The sequence below is a fragment of the Neopsephotus bourkii genome, unplaced genomic scaffold (genome assembly GCF_033783945.1).
Source record: "Neopsephotus bourkii isolate Nb327-2 ecotype Australia unplaced genomic scaffold, CSIRO-AGI_Nbou_v1 NB_749, whole genome shotgun sequence".
NCBI classification, from domain to species: Eukaryota; Metazoa; Chordata; class Aves; order Psittaciformes; family Psittacidae; genus Neopsephotus; species Neopsephotus bourkii.
Window position 1 is genome coordinate 1,259 of NW_026901247.1, and position 16,930 is coordinate 18,188.

General features: G+C 38.1%; 1 protein-coding gene across 1 annotated transcript in view; it reads left to right on the forward strand.

Moving 5' to 3' along the window:
* Positions 1-252: 252 nt before the first annotated feature.
* LOC133212949 (dymeclin-like) overlaps positions 253-16,930 on the forward strand; it is a gene marked incomplete at its 5' end in the record, with an annotated part of 67,650 nt that continues 50,972 nt past the window's right edge. Inside the window, one exon of the mRNA XM_061354822.1 lies at positions 253-378. Coding sequence (XP_061210806.1) covers positions 253-378 — 126 coding nt within the window. The remainder of the gene's footprint in view (positions 379-16,930) is intronic.

Consider the following 16,930-nt stretch of genomic DNA (forward strand, 5'->3'; position numbering starts at 1 on the left):
ATAGTTACGAACTAAAATTGCATGTGTGCCATTCCTTCTGTTACAGTTTGACTTCCCAAGAATTTAACCATGAACGTATAATGTTATTCAAGTCATTTTTGTATAGAATATTTCACATTCATGTTCTGTTGTTGTTTAGCACAGGTCTTAATAATAAATTCTTTAACTGTTGTGCATTGCATTCTAAAAATCTTGTGTATATAATAAAACATTTCTTCTGACTGGACAGTCTCAGTTATTTTATAACTTTTTTTCCTTTTTTTTTTTCCCTCTAGTTTATTTTCTTTGTTGTCTAAAAAGCACAACAAAGTGCTGGAACAAGCCACACAGACCTTGAGAGGTTCCGTTGGTTCAAATGACTCCCCACTTCCTGATTATGTGAGTATCAAACTTACTGTTTTAGTAGGTGCTTCAAAACAGAAGTGGTACATCACTAAACCTGCAAAGATTTATCAACATGTGTGACAGCTAAGCAACTAGCAGCATCAAAATACAGGAACCTGTATGAATGATGTCATGTCTGAAATGTCTTTAAAAAACATCCCAGTGTTACACTTACAAATGGTAAAACAAAACCGCAACCTTTCATAGCTGAGAGACTGTACCATGTCAACTTGCAATTTTCAAGCCATTTGGATTTCAGGATATTTAAATCATACAGTTAAAAACGTTAGATTTAAGAACGGGGCTTTAGCATCCGCAGTATGTTAAAATGCCTGAGAGTGATTGAAAACAATTCCCAGTGGGCATTTGGGGGAGTACTGCAGTCATGGGGCAGATTAGTGTGTTCTGAGTACATGGATACACACAGTACTTGTCAGTTTTCTGAGCCAATACCCACAAGCAGGCAACAATTTTGTAATTGAATTGCATGGCTTGTTGGAAAATCTCTAGTTTCAGAACAAGAAGCAGACGTCTTCCAAGGACTTGAATAATATCTTTGTAGTACGAAAGTATCTTTGGTTTGCACTCATTTGAACTCTTACTGCAATAGTGTGTAAAAAAAAGAAAAAAAAAAAGGGCTGTTTTATCAGTTGAGGAGGAAAATCTAACAAGAGTTTTATTTTTAGTGTTATTACATGTTCCGGGACATGCCTACCCAAGATTTTGCATATCATATTGCTCTAGCATTTAGTATAAGAATAAAAAAAGATAATTTGGTATAATAGTTTAATGACTTCAATCTAATTTAACTAACCAGGTTTCTTAACCTGCACCTTTTAGCTGTTGTTGCTGACACGTAGCATAGAAATTAAAGGCACTCTATTATTCAGAGACTCGTGGGTTTATAAATCAAATGAATTGCAGGATTTCCCTATGTATTCCTGCTGCCTTACCATGCCCTAATTCATGTGAAGCTCCTTAGAACACCTCTGGTTTTGGGGCTTCTCGTTTCTCACCCAAAAGCTGCTGTCTGACCTTTTATTTTTGGAACTTGAAGCATTGCAGCAAGAACCCCCTCAAGTTAGTCTGTGGTTAAAGAGCAGAAGATCCCCCCTTTTTTTTGCCCAGTAAGGCAATGCACAAGCAGCATAAAACTCTTCCATCTGCATGGGCATGAACAACTGAAAGCCCCCAAGACTTCAGACACCTTGGAGAAGACTTGGTGTCCCTTTCCCATGGGTGTGCTTCTCAAGGAGCAGAGGCTCATAGTGTAAGGGCTTCCACAGCTGTGAGGACTGAAGTATTTTGGATGCTTTGTGAATTTTTGAATGTTGTGGTTGTTAAGGCTCTTAGGGCTGTATTTCTCAGAGGTGATTAAGCCTGGTGTCATACCAGGTTCCAGCCTGAGCAGTTACACAGCTACTCGTTCAGACTCCTCCTGTGGTCTCATGGCTCTTTATTGAGCTGTCTGGAGAGCTATGATGCTTCAGTTGGGTTCCAGGGCAAAGGGAGGCTGCTATGGTGGAGGTGATGTCTTTTGATAACTAAGATGCATTACGCCATATATCATATCATGAGATGATGCTGCAGAACATGCAGACTCACAGCCCAGAGGGGGTTGGAGTAGGTGCGTGGGGCTGGGTTTATGAGCAGATAGGCTCCATAAGCTGGAATTGATGCTAAGGGCTGTGTATTTTGAAACTAAGCTGCACTAACATCATGGGCTCTTGGTTAAATAACTGTCTAGCATCTTCAGATGCCTAGAGGAGAGAGCTGAAGTTTCTAACTCTTAACCTGTGTTAGGGTTATACAGGGTCCCCCTTGTATACAGGGGCTGGTATAGTATGTGTTCAGTTGTTAGGAGGAGGATATTGATTTTATTATGTTCTCTTCCCTAGACAGACAAATCACCATCCCCACTGTTCAGAGGAAAGAAGGCAGGGTAATACACACATGTGTTTGTGAAAGAGCACATATAAATAAGTATCTATGTGTGCATGCATTTATTTACAAAAATGTGAAGATCTGTATATGCATATTTTGGAGAACATGTAAGAATTTGGTCCTTGAAAACTATTTTGTAGGTTTTGTACTTCTTTTTAACTTGCGGGATGCAAGCTAAGCTGCAGTCAAGGAAAGACCTAGCATGCTCTCTGTACAAAGTTATCCCCTTACCAATGGAGACAGCTGAGAAATGCTGGAGGAGTACTAGGAAAGCACGCTGGAATACAGCCCAGAGACTTAGTTTACTGAATTTCTGCCCTTTTATTGTTGGTATAACATAGGGAGGGAGAGGAGGAGATCAGCTGCAAATATTGTAGGGGAGAATAAAATCACTGAAGTTTGTGGCCTGTATTCTGGAAGAAGGCTATATGCTTTTATGCATGGCTTTTTGCCTTTTTTTTTTTATTCCAAATTCCTAACGTTCCAGCTCAATCTGAGGCATAGTTAGTTGCCTAAATAGAAGTTGAGGCCAGATTTCATTACTTCAGAGTATACTGCTTCTGAAAGCCCATGTTTGTGTTGTCCTTAAGAATAGTGAAGAATTTAGGAACTGAGATAATTTAAGTGTCTGAAGTACTGCAGCTCGTTCTACCATTGATCCCTTTCTTTAGCTCCATGCTGGGATAGATTCCAAGATTGCCTGCTCTGCCCAGATTTATGTCTAGACAGGAGGAGGATTGCCGAGTAAGCTATTCTCTTCACAGGTTTCATTCAGACCAATCAAATATGTCTTTGAAAACTGTATTTCCCATGGATTTTTAATTTAATTTAATTTAGAAATCATTTTTTTTCTTACTGTGTTCTGTAAGTTCAGAAGTGAATTTGCGTGAACCAAGAGTCACAAGGGTTAAATCACACATAAAACTCCAGGTTGCTTAAGGTCTTGTGTTGAGGTCTTTCTACTAATTTGTGAGTACTAGACATCAAAAAACAAGTTAGGGTAAAAATACGTGTTCTTCTTAGGGCCAAGAAGGATTTGGAAAGGAAAAGGCAGCATCAGTGATCTTGAACTGAGTGCTCTCTGTTGTGAACATCATACGATAGAGAGGTTCTGTGATTTTGAGTGCAGTTACACAGTGTGCCCAGGCTGTGACAGTCACATACAAGCGCAACAAAGGAAGAGCAGACAAGATGCATGTCTCCAGCAGTAGTAGTGTTTCTAAAAAACTGAAGTTTCTGACCTACTATTCAGTCCCTAAGCTGATGATGGTTGATGGTGGTAAGCATATATACTGGGATCTTCCTTTACCATGTTTCCTACAGTCTTTTTTGCCTACTGCAGACTACCATCATGTCTTTGGTGTGCCAACAAAGCTTCTGATACCTTGCTGTGAACTAGGATGAGGAACTAACCCAGTTGGCTTTTATATTGTTCTTATTTAGGTTTTATGGGCTTTAAAAAAGAAAAGAGCAAATTGTTTTAATTTATTAGGGCTAGACCAATTTCCTGATCCTTTCCTGATAAACTGTTGTCAGTGGAGTGGGATGTGGGAGCAGGATGGAGAAGCCAGCAGGGAAGAGAGAAGAAACCCCATCTTCAAACCATTACCTCGGAGGCAGGATCCTTGGTTAGCCTCTTTCTTATGCTATTCCGTATACTAGATATTCCATAAGCTTTATTAGTAAGCATTATTTTCAGAGCAGCAATGACCTGTTTTGAAATACCACACTTGGGGCAAGTTGTCTTTGTCTGCAAGTATCTCCAGGCTTGAAGAAATGGGAAAAATCTAGTTAAGTTTTTTTATTACTTTACTGCATTCAGTGAAAGCACATTTTCCAAACTTTTAACAAACCTGAAAACTTACAATGAAATATTAAGAATTTAGCTTCTTTCAAATGAAGACAACTTGCTTAAGTGAACATATCAGTGGGGTTTTGGTTTTGGTTTTGGGGTTTGTTTTTTTTATTATTTTATTAGCACCTAATGTAATTTGTTAAATCATAGATACTGAACAGCGTAACTGGAGGCATGCTAACTTGCCTTGGAAAGCACCATTTCAAACCTATTGTTGGAACTGCCAACTACCCAAACAGTTGCTTTCTCAGGATTTCATGGTATTACGATTTTTGAGCAGTTCAGTGCTCATTATACTACAGCTGGTAATGAAGAATTCCCCTTAACTGTTTCTAGGAAGGGAAGGGATGGAGAAGAAGCGAGTAAATTTTGTATTTTGGAAAGCTTATGTCAGAGGTTCAGAATTCTCTTGATGATGTAAGAAAGAAATTTTTTCTTAATGCAAAAGTTGAGGAAAATAAGTATCAAATGTAGGAATAGTTCTAGATTCAAATAGTTTGGCATGCATCATCACTTGAGTCTGTATTTGGATACGCAGCTTTTGATTTGGTTTCTAAATTTATTTCAACATCATCTAATGCAACACAGGGACAAGGGATTTTATGTCTGTGGGAGCCCAAACTCTTGTTTACTGGTGGTGGGTGTGAAGGCTTAGTAGTTAAATGAAAACTCCTTGCAGCACACTCTGAGGATCACTCAACACCCTGGGTAGGGGTCACATTTCTGAGCACCCCATGGTGTTGTCTGCTGGGAGTCCTCTCTGCCATCCATGGGGGTTTCAGCAACAGCCTCCAGTTGCTTTAATGGAATAATATTCACAGAAAATAGTGAGGTAAGATGATCACTAGCCACAAAGGAAAACAATAATTCACTTCAATGTAACTTTATTTTTACCTTCTGAATTTTTGGCTGTAAGAAAATGCATTGTTCTATGCAGATGAAGCATAAATGTATTAGGAAAAATTCTAAGAATAGTCCCACTTACTGCCAATATCTTCAATTATTTCATATAAAGGACTGTCACTTAAACATCACTTTGATAGTGGAGGAATATTGTTGGAGATTAAAACAATGTAATACAGTGTTGGACTTCTTGTGTTGCATGTGTGCTCCTGTGAATATATGAAGAGCTGTCCTTTAAAATCTGTTGTTTCCCTGTTAGTCAAGGTATAAAAATAAACACATGTTGGCAATTCAAAGGGAAAAATGTAAAGATTATGAATGCAATGAACTGTGTCTGTGTATATGTGTGTGTGTTTATATATATTTATAAAGCTTGCAGTAGCAAAGCCTGGTGGTACTGTGAGAGTTCCTGATCTCAGCTGACTCTTTTCCTGGCTCCTTACCAATCCAGTTAAATCTACCTGCTGTGTGGAGCTGGTGTGTTACATGGAGGCTTGGAATTCTGCGAGTGTCAGTGAGCTTTTCTCTCGTCTTAATAACGAAAATAAAACTTTGCATTTGAGTAATGAGATTTCTATATTTTCTTTTTCTTTTCCCTCTCAGTTTGTGCTGCATAATGGGCTAAATGAAGTCCAATATTTAGGTTCTTCTTTGATTTATCCTTGATTTATATGGTAAATAGGAAGCAGCTGCCTATTTAAGCATCTAATTCTTGAAACTCCTAGGCCCCTCAAGCGTCATCTGGAAATAATGTAGCTTGTAAAACAAAGCTAAGAAGAAAAAGCAATGTTTGTTTTATGTGGGATGAATGACTTCGGTTGGGGTCCTTCTAATTCGGCCATTATGAGGGTTATTAAAAAGCAGTATTACAAAAGTGGTTTCAACAAAAAGAATTTTTTTTTCTTTTTGTAACTTGTATCTTGTTATTGCAGTTGATTATGTTCAAAGCTGCAAGTACTTCGTAAATAGTTCTTCATTTTAGTTTCTCCAACAGAGAGTCAACCTACACCCTCCTATACAGGGGTACATGTTAAGAGGTTCCTCTGTTTCATTTAGTCCCTAGGATAAAACTGTCTTTTATAAGTAAGAGCTCTGCATTTATCTTAAAATTTGGAGTTGCTAAGGAATAGGTAAAATAAGGTGTGAACCTGTCTTTTAAACGTAATGAAACCAATCTAAAATCTATAAATTTTACATTAGAGTGGAGGAAAGATGATAGTACCATATATTCAAAAAGCTGATGTCAGCTCTATACTCAGTTTAGTTTTGGCCTTGCTAAACAACTAAATCAAAATTAACATTCTAGAAATCTGTAATATTAACAGCTGTAGATTAAAATTTTTTGTCCAATATATTTTCCTACCAGTACATAGTCATACAAATCTTCTGTCCCTTTCATGGCACTTCTGAGGTTCTTTCATGTAATAGTTTGATATTTCAGTTGAGGTTGTGGGATCTTGTGATACATATTTTTTTTATGAAAAATGTGCAAATAAGTTAATTCTTTTAGTCTATATGACATGTAGCAAACAAGCATTTCGTTCACTATCATTGTGAACAATATTTGAACTGTAAATATATGTTGTGATGTTTGGACTCCTAGAATATGTTCTACGATTCTGTATCTCATGCTACATTGGGTATGCTGCAGCTCTATCTGATTTTTTCTGATTGTCTGGTTTAATGCAGAACTCTGCCACCAGACATAAACATTTTCCTATAAATGCGTGCTATCCCGAAGAAATAGGAAGTCTTCCCTGCGATGATCTGATGACTCTAGTAATGATGCAGAAATGAAATTAAACCCACTTCCAAATAAACTGGTCTGCCGTAATAGAGTTAGTACGATTAACATTATGTAGCTGGTAGTCTGTAAAAACACTGCTTAGTGGTAACTGCTGTGAACGTACAAAATGCATATTACTTGTTTAGCTGTAGAACTGGATACAGAATGGAAAATTCTGTATTCAGAATGAGAAGAATGGAAAAATTTTACCAGATTAAATCAAGGCTCCCACTTGAGATGTGTCCATATTTATCAAATGTGAGAGGTGGGGGGGAGCTAAGGGAGTTGATTCCATCAAAATGTTTATTCAAAACTCAGAAACCACCTACTTTTAACCAAAAGCACTGCCTATGTCTCGTTGGTGTGCTTTTTGTCTCTATATTCTTCCATTTTTATGTATCTCTAAGTAACTAAATGGGATTTTTTTTATTTCATTAGTCATGCATTGTTAATAGTTAAAAAAAAACCTTTTTTGTGTGTGTGTGTGAATTTTTAGGTCTTTTTTTGTTTACTGTAATAAACTTAAAATATGATTATACAAGATTTTTTTTTAGGATGTTGTTTACTGAAAGTAGTACGAAGTAATATATAGTAAAGCAATCTAATAGTTCAATGGCATGTGTATGGCATGTGGGTTCTATCAATTTAAGTTGCATTTAATAGGAGAATCATCTTGTTCTGCACTAAATTGCCTTCTTTTTGATTACTCTGAGTTGATCGCTTCTGAGCAGAAGTAACATCTTCAATTACTCTTGAATATGCTTGTCTCCAGTACTGTATTGAGCCAAAGGTCTATAAATATATTTTCTAAATATTAGTCATACCCTTCTTCTGATTAATTATATTTTAAAGAATATTACTCCTACCTAATCCCCCTATTTTTATATCATAAAAAATAGCTATTTCAGAATAGACTGAAATAACCAACCTAACCCAAATCTAAAGCAAGCTTTTCTGTTGAGTGATAGCCAAATTCTGCAGTTCTATCTGAATTCATAATCAGTTCTTTCCTTGACCTGAATTTGAAACTTCTCGGAGAAAATGCTTCTTATCAGAAATGACTGTCCAAAATTCCTAAGATAAAGACATTGGTGAAGGTCAGTCTGTTTAAACTTCTTCATATTAATATGAAGGACTGAATTACTTGCAATTGGTGTTTGCATTATTTTGTGTTTAGTAATATGTTTGTGGTTGAAGGATTTGGGAATGAATATATTAAAGAGCATCAGGATGTTCTGCAAAAGTATGTTTTTCTTTCATCAGGAGTTCCACAGGAAGTCTGACTGGCGTTGGGTATTCATGTTATGTATACGGTGTGGAGCCTTATTTCACTTAGAAAATCTCAATATTTTGGAAAATAATTTTATTTTAGAATTAAATTAGTTAGAATTCAGAATTAAAGATTTTAAGAAATAAAGAAATTAAAGAACATTGCTATATTAAAAAAAAACAAACCAACAAAACCAGACAAACCCAAACAAACAAAAGACACTTAGTGTGGCAGCAGCATCTTATGCTCATCTGACTGAAACTTTTCCATTCTTCAGATTTAGGAGACATGAGAATAACTTGAAAGAAGTGGGAAGAATTTCTGTCATTAGCAATACAAATGTCTGCAGAAGTCTTTTAAAAAGCCTGTTATCTTGGTCGTTACACATTTGAAGAAAGCCAAGCATAAATGCAGTATTTTTTAATTCTTTTGCCTCCTGTAATAGTTATATAGGTTTATATATTAGTTTTTAGGACATTACCATCATTTTGCAGTAAAGAATATAAATAATGTCCTTTTTTTTTTTCATTTTTATACTCAAAGGACATGTTTTTGTCAAGAGCACTTAAAACAAGTGTCCTTAAAAGCAAAGTTGGTTAACCTAAAGAAGTAGTGAGTGCTTACTTCAGAAGAGGATGAGCACTGTCTCAGGGTCCCTTCATGTCCTCCCAGATGAAGCCGTGTAATTTTGTATGGTGATCTTTCTACTGAGCATCTGCTTGTGTTCCATTTGGAAGGGCTTGAAGCCTGGTACAATACTGGGATTTTAGAAGGGCCTGAGGTATGATACAGCATAAGCTGTAGGTTGAATATGTGATATCTTATTAAGAGAAAGCCTTCACAGTCCTTTCTGCAAGTACCGTTAGCCCACATGTACTCAGTCTGGTCTAATGACAAATTTTGGAGTGCTTGGATGAAAGAAGTATCAGTACCGATGTTTAAGCATCACTGGTTGCTCCCCATGACCCAGCTTCAGTGAGCACTTGAGCCCAGAACCCCCCCGTGTGCTGGGCTGCACCCCCAGAGCGTGAGCAGCAGCTCAGGGAGGGGATCCTGCCCCTCTGCTGCGCTCTGGGGAGATCCCCCCTGCAGTCCTGATCCAGCTCTGGGGCAGCAGCACAAGAGGGACGTGGAGCTGTTGGAGCAAGGCCAGAGGAGGCCATGGAGATGCTGCGAGGGCTGGAGCAGCTCTGCTCTGGAGCCAGGCTGAGAGAGCTGGGCTGGGGCAGCCTGGAGAAGAGAAGGCTCCTGAAGGGGAGACCTTAGAGCAGCTCCAGTGCCTAAAGGGGCTGCAGGAAACCTGGAGAGGGGCTTGGGACAAGGGCCTGTAGGGACAGGCCAAGGGGAATGGCTTGAACCTGCCCGAGGGGAGACTGAGCTGAGCTCTTAGGCAGAAGCTCTTCCCTGTGAGGGTGCTGAGGCGCTGGCACAGGGTGCCCAGAGAAGCTGTGGCTGCCCCATCCCTGGCAGTGCTCAAGGCCAGGTTGGACACAGGGGCTTGGAGCAAGCTGCTCCAGTGGAAGGTGTCCCTGCCTGTGGAAGGTGTTGGAGCTGGATGAGCTTGAAGGTCCCTTCCAACACAAACCAGTCTGGGATTCTGTGATCTTTGCTGATTTGGTCGTTAGACGCTTTTCCTGCTGCCTCATTCACATGAACGGGTTGTTCAGGGCTTTACAGGAGAAGTTGATTGCTCTGCGTGGTTCATCTTTGTCAAACCTCCATAGACCAAAAAAAAAACCCAATGCAGTAGCTCTCCAGAGAGCAGGATTTATTTTTGTAGCTGCTATGTATTTCAACAATGTAGTAAACCAAACTTCTAGTATTCCTAAAGCCAGGTTTTGATTGAAAAATGTAGTGCTTAAAAACCAGAAGTATGTTACCATATGTTATAAACATCTCAGTTTACGATAACTGGTTTCCTTTTTTTAAACATGCAGCCATATAAAGTAAAGGGAGAGGATGCAGAAGGAAGACTGTTCAGAACTGTTTGGTACTAAATGCTTAATTGGAGTTGGAATCTCTTTACACCACTTTTCTATATGAGATATAGAAATATGAGGTATTGGTGAAACATGACAAATTTCTGATGTTGTACTTTCTGTTTCCAAATACATCTCATTTGTATTTTACAAGGGGTAACCAATGATGTTTTGGAATTCTTTTAGTTGTTTAAAAAGAAGGAAAAAAATCAATCCATGTATATCTAAGAGTAATAAATAATTACTAAAAAATAGCATGACAGAGGTATTTAGATTCCTTCACTGCAGATATCTGTGGTTTGGAATTGGATAGACAGGGAAAGTAATAGAAATGAAGGTAAATCAAGATTTAGTGATTTTGAAAGAGATGGTAAGAGGAAGATAGTGTGCTATAGACCGTGGATAAAGTCATGCATGAAATTGTTCACCTGTCAAATTGCCTCTCAGATCTGTCTGAACTGGAACATGAAGAAGTTGTTAGAAACCATTTTTAACCTCTGCAAAGCCATGTTTATTCCAGCTGTGTCCAAGTTACAGGAGCATGGTCTTATCGACTTAGAGTTTATCCTCTTGGACAGGTGTCCCTCTGAACGACTGCACTGTCTTCCTGAAGGCAATTCTCCCACTAATGGCTGTTGTTAATATTACCTATAATTATATCATGCAACTGCTGTTAATTGGCAGTGTGGGTGGCCAGGGGATGGAATGATGGAATGAAGGAAAAGAGAGTATTTTAATGTGAATGCATCAAATAAGGTAGAAAGACAGCATTGGCATGAAGTGAAAAAGAAAAAGGTTTGAAGAAGGAAAATAATTGATTTAGGCAGAAACTCAAAACCAGAATTACCCTGCCAGGGCTGGTTCTTCTCCTGCTGCTCATAAGAAGCATCACACTGAGCAAAATAAGCCACTTACTGAAAAGTGATTTCCTCATCACACAGCCTGAAAAGCAGCGCTAAAGAATGTGGAAGAGAGAATTCCAATTTTGTTTATTCTTATTGACAATGTTGGATTCTTGTTCTCTGTGAAATAACTTTGTAGGAAATCTGTCAAAACACACAAAGAGTGTATTTAGAAGAACTAGAAATGTGAAGGAATCTCTGTTTTTCATGTTTATTAATTCTACAAAATCACTCTAATGTTTTTCACAGTCATAATTGGAAAGATAAACTTTTATTTTCCCTTTCATGTAACCAGTAATTTCTCTTTAAGTTTCTAATTTCTTTTTAATTTAGGAACTAAGAGATACAGAGGAATATCTTGCACATTCCATACACTAAGTCAGGTTTTGTAAATGGAAATTCTTCCACACAACTGGTTAATTACAAAATGATAACCCAGAAATTGGACCAAAAGTATCAATTTTTAACATGCTATGATTTATATACAAACATGATGGTTAAAGGATTCTGTGTGATGACAGATACTTAGAATTTTCAATTAAATTGTATCTTAACAGAAATACACTAGGATAAAGGAAGCCTGTGCTTTGACTCTGATGTCTGGTTTTTGAGGGTTTAACCGTGCAATTTTAATTTTAAAGCAGCAACAGGAGATTAATACATACATAAATTCTCTTTTTTGTCCCTTTGATTTATGCTAACATAAAATTTTCTGATTTTGTAAGGGGAAATAAATGATAAATAATAAATAAATAGATATAAAACGCACACAAACAAAACAAAAAGAAAGAAAAAAAGCTGATAGTCATATTCTGCATCTGTTTTCTGCCAGTGAAATACCAAACATAAAGCCATTTCAGGGAATTATCTTTTTAAAGATTCATAAAGAGAAAAGACTCTTAATATATTGCCATTATTTAATCCTCCTATATTCGTATCCCCACTGCTGTTGGGAGATTGCCTATGCTGCTCTGAAGCAAAGTTGAGACGAGTAAGATAAGTTTTTTTATTGTCCTTCAGATATGTTACTGGAATGTGGTGGAGGTTTTCCAGAACTGCTCTCGCACATATTTAGGCTCGACCCCAAGTGGAGAGAGCTGTGGGCTGCTGTTGAAGTATATGACATCTTCTTCAAGGACACTGTGTTCTGCTTCGTTTTTCTTGGTACCAAGCTGGTACAGCATGTACAGAGGCCATTTCCACTCCAACATTTGTGTGTGTGCTAACCCAAACCCTTGACCTGAACGAAACTGTTTACCTATCACAAAACCCAACCATCCTTTTCTAGAGAAGATGGATTGTAACAGTACAGGTTAGACTTCATCTTTTTCATTGCAATAGGAATAAAAGTCTCTTCCCTCCAAGTAAACTGAAAAGAGAGTGGATGTTGCAGTTCCTAAAGGCAAGTTTTTAAGCTACTCACCAGCAACTTACCCGTTGCACTTGCAACAAAATCAGATTCTTGCTCAGTGCAGGGAAGAAAAATCTGAATGAAAAATGACAAGTTTTCCCATTCTCACACTAATCTTTTAGATTTTGATAAATTGATAGGAAGAGTCATGTCACATTTTTCTGAAATATAAAATTATTTTACCTTGTGGTGTGCTCTGTTAATTCAAATTCATTAACAGAAAACTGTTAATTACAATTCATTAGGTGAACAGTCAGAATTGCTCATAGGATTTTGGTGAGGAACAGTTGACTGACTCCAGGATGGATGTACAACATACCCAAGTGCTTGTGTGTCTTTCAAACACAGTGATCTCTCACTGTGTCCCTGTCTTGTCACTACAGTGTTTTATGAACAGGGCTAGATGAAATTAAGTTTTGTCCCAAAACAGACGATACTTCATAAATATTTCAGGCAGCTTATTTAATTGGGTAATACAGGTTTTTCATATATGTATTAAGAGGGTTTTGCTTCCAACAGTTGAGAAAATGTCATCTGTTGCTTATAGTTCATGTTGGAGCAGGTACCTCTGTACATAGGCTTCTAGAATTACTTCTGTATGCTTTGGGTTTTCCAAATCTCAGTTAAAGGTTCATTCTTCAGTGTTCAGGCTGCGGCTGCTATGTGCTTCCATACCATGCGTCAGGAAGCATAGAGGTGGCCGTCAGCTTTTGTGTTTATTAGAACTGATGCAGTGTCCAGGGGAATGCACTTAAAAAATAAGACAGGTTGTAGTAAAAAAACCATTTAATTTAGAAGTTGATCCATTTCTTTGGTTTGCCTGCTGTCATCTCTCAAAAGGCTGGTTTTCATCTGCTTCCTATTTGTATTTTATTCCGCTACAGAAATTCTTGAAATTTGGGTTTTGAGCTTTTTTTAGGCCCATCTTAATGGAATAAATGCTACTGATACTGACAGTGACTAGTTTTGAAGAAGTGATAAGAGAAAAACAAATAAACCTACTTTACTGTATTTTAAATAGGCTTACCTATCCTTTAGACTGCAAACCTCCTCTGAGATCAATAATGCAGTTTTTCCTTTGAATAGAATAGGTTTCTCATGTCTTTATTTATCTATCCCCTTTAATTTTCAAAATATTTAACACCATTAAAAGAAATAGTAAAGTACATATGCCAGGTGGTCTCACGAAGTTGTATTTCTGCATGCTTTTCTAACCATGCTGCTGTATTTTAATATATCAGAAGAAATAAAAGGAGTCTCCATTATTTATATTCAGCTCAGGGGTAAAATGATGCCTGTAAATGAGCATATTCCTTCTCACAACAGTTTGGGAATCTTGTACCTTAATTCCTTATCAAGTATCTGTTATCTGGACCTGACGTTTTTTATCATGCACTGTTGCTATTTAAGGAGCCACAGCATAAAAAGAATATACCACAGTCATCAAAAGTTTTCCGTGTGCACACTGTCATCTTCTGTATGAACAGCAATGGATTAAATCAACCTATTTTTATTATTCTGATTTTTAAAAATGGCTATTACTGTCAGGAGGCAGTCTACAAGTGGGTTTTTTTCTGGCTTGTGGAAACTATTAATGTCCTACTCAACCCAGTTTACCTTTGCAGTGATTTTCTTGTTTGAGCAGAGCAGGACTCTTACATTGTCTAGGCATGGGAAGAATGCCTGGCGGCCTCAGCAGTAACACTGCTTCACTAGCCTCCTTGACATTCCCCAAATTGTGATGATGGAAATGGCTGCTTTTCAAACTCCTCCTGAGTTTCTTACATCTCCCACAGAAATTTCAGTAGTAATTTTCACCCTAAGGGCAAGAATACAGAGTCTTTCGGCTGCTGAGCATGTAGGGAGTAGCACTAACTTTTCCCACTGACATCCTGTGCGTCATCAGGACCAGAAGATCTTCTGCTTGGGTAGTACGGAAATTATGGAAACTGAATGCAGTCTGTGTTCATTATTGAGGACTTGGATTCAGCAATCTTACTTGTGATGTTTCTTTTCTTAAACAGGGTCAAAATTACCCAGTGGTACTTTCAGTGGAAGATGACTGATATAGTTGCAAGGCAGTAACTGTTTTGATGTCACAGTAAAGATGCTGAACCACAGGATCTAGTCAATGAGGAACCACCAGAGACCTTCCAAATTGAGATTCTGTGCAATTGGCAGCTTTAGTGAGGAATTTGTATTTGTTCAGTTAGTTTTGATACTTTCTCAATTAAAATGGCTTAGACACTGAAGACAGGTCTGCAAAATCTGCAACCCTGAGTGATTTTCTTAAATAACAGCAGCTGGTTTATTAGAAATACACTCTTACATATATTTTGCAATGAGTGTCATGGTTGTTACTGCCAAACATAATATTAAGGGTGGAGAAAATAGTTGATTATATGGAGATGATGCTGTAGCTATACGGAAATGGTGGATAAATTACATTCCTATAACTGTAGTATACTTTATGGAGGAAAGTTTGGGAGGTGTGAAGGGAAAATGTTAAGAAAACTGTTTGGTTTAAATTGCTAATTGGTCCTTTTTTTCTGTCTGTTGGCAAGATGTAGTATTTTTCTGTCTCATCTTTCTTCATCATAGAAATAAGGACTTCTATACTTCAGTTAAACAGCACACAGGATAAAAAGGATAAGAACCCATTCCAAAGAAGCATTAAAGACATGATAAGGATTCTTAAATCTGGACTAAAGTGCATACTGAAACACAAACATCAGTGTGTATGCTAGCAGCTGTGCCCTCCTGCAAAACTGTGAAGTTTGTTTCTTTTTTGGAGGACCTCTTGCTTCAAAAAGGTTCATCAGAAGTTGTTTTAAAGGAATACGCTTTTAGGTCAAGAGATTTCATTAAGTAGCATTTACATATTAAATGCATAAATGTGAAACTTTATGTGAGCGTTATATAAGACCTGCCATGCAATTAAAAAAAAAAATTAATTAGGAAGTGTGGAAATTTCAGTTCACGTAGCAGTAATTACTGCATAACACCTCCGAACAGTGTTCTGGTGACATTTTACAGCTAAGCTGTGTGTGTAGTGCTAGAATCAGAAACTTTTTCACTTGAGTAACATCTTTAAAGTCCTTCAACTCTACTCAAGGTAGATGGGTTCTGTTAATTAAACTCTGTATCATGATGATCCATTTACCTTTGTATAGTAGAGATGGGTTTGCCTATGGAACTTGTCCTTTCCTGTTCTACCCATCGAACTAAACAAAATCTTCCCATACCTCTGGGGAATACTGCTTAGTTTCAAGGAGAAATGGAGAATTCTTAATTTCCTTTCAACAGCATGATTTATTTCGGGTGTGATTTGACAAAAACACAAATTCACACTTTTAACTTTTATTTTCTTAGTACGAATATTGTCATTTTCCTAGCAGCAGTTGCTTCACAGGCTTTGTGGGACCTTAGAAAATGATTTGGTTTAGTTCTGCTAAATACTATGTGCATTTCGTTGTCATGGTTGTATGTGTTTGGAAATACTGGCTCTTGCATGGGCAGCACTGGAGTCCCTAGCTGTTGACTTATCAAGTATTTTGGGCAGTTTGGTGGGTCCCCTTATGATGGACCTTCTTGCTGGGCTTCAGGCAGACTCTGAAGCTCAACCTGGAGCAGATGCTTCCATAGTCATTTACTTTTTCTAAGCCAGTTGGGGTGAAAATTATAGTAGTTAATTTGAATCTTAGAATGCCAGGTTGGAGGCGACATCCAGGTTCATCTGGTCCAACCTTTCCATGCAAGCATGACCTAGACTAGATTTGATTCATTGTTTTTGTCATCTTAGGAAATCACGGGAGAAGGAAATTGTCACCCTTTGGTTTTTCAGGGTGGAATTCATCACTTGAATTAGATGGGAAGTTCCCAAGAATGGAGTTTGGAAAAGCTGGGATGCTGGGATGAAATGCCAAAGAGGAGACAGAATCATAGAATCATGGAATAGTTAGGGTTGGAAAGGACCTTAAGATCATCCAGTTCCAACCCCATCCCATGGGCAGGGACACCTCAAACTAAACCATGTCACCCAAGGCTCTGTCCAGCCTGCTCTTGGACACTGCCAGGGATGGAGCATTTGCAACCCCCCTGGCAACTCATTACAGTGCTTCACCACCCTCACAGTAAAGAACTTCCTTCTATCCAATCTAAACTTCCCCTGTTTAAGTTTGAACCCGTTACCTCTTGTTCTGTCACTACAGTCCTTAATGAAGAGTCCCTCCCCAGCATCCCTATAGGCCCCCTTCAGATACTGGAAGGCTGCTATGAGGCCTTCTCTTCTCCAGGCTGAACAGCCTCAACTTTCTCAGCCTATCTTCATACAGGAGGTGCTCCAGCCCCCTGATCATCCTTGTGGCCTCCTCTGGACTTGTTCCAACAGATTCATGTCCTTTTTATGTTGAGGACACCAGAACTGCACACAGTACTCCAAGTGAGGTCTCACAAGAGCAGAGTAAAGGGGCAGGATCACGTCCTTCGACCTGCTG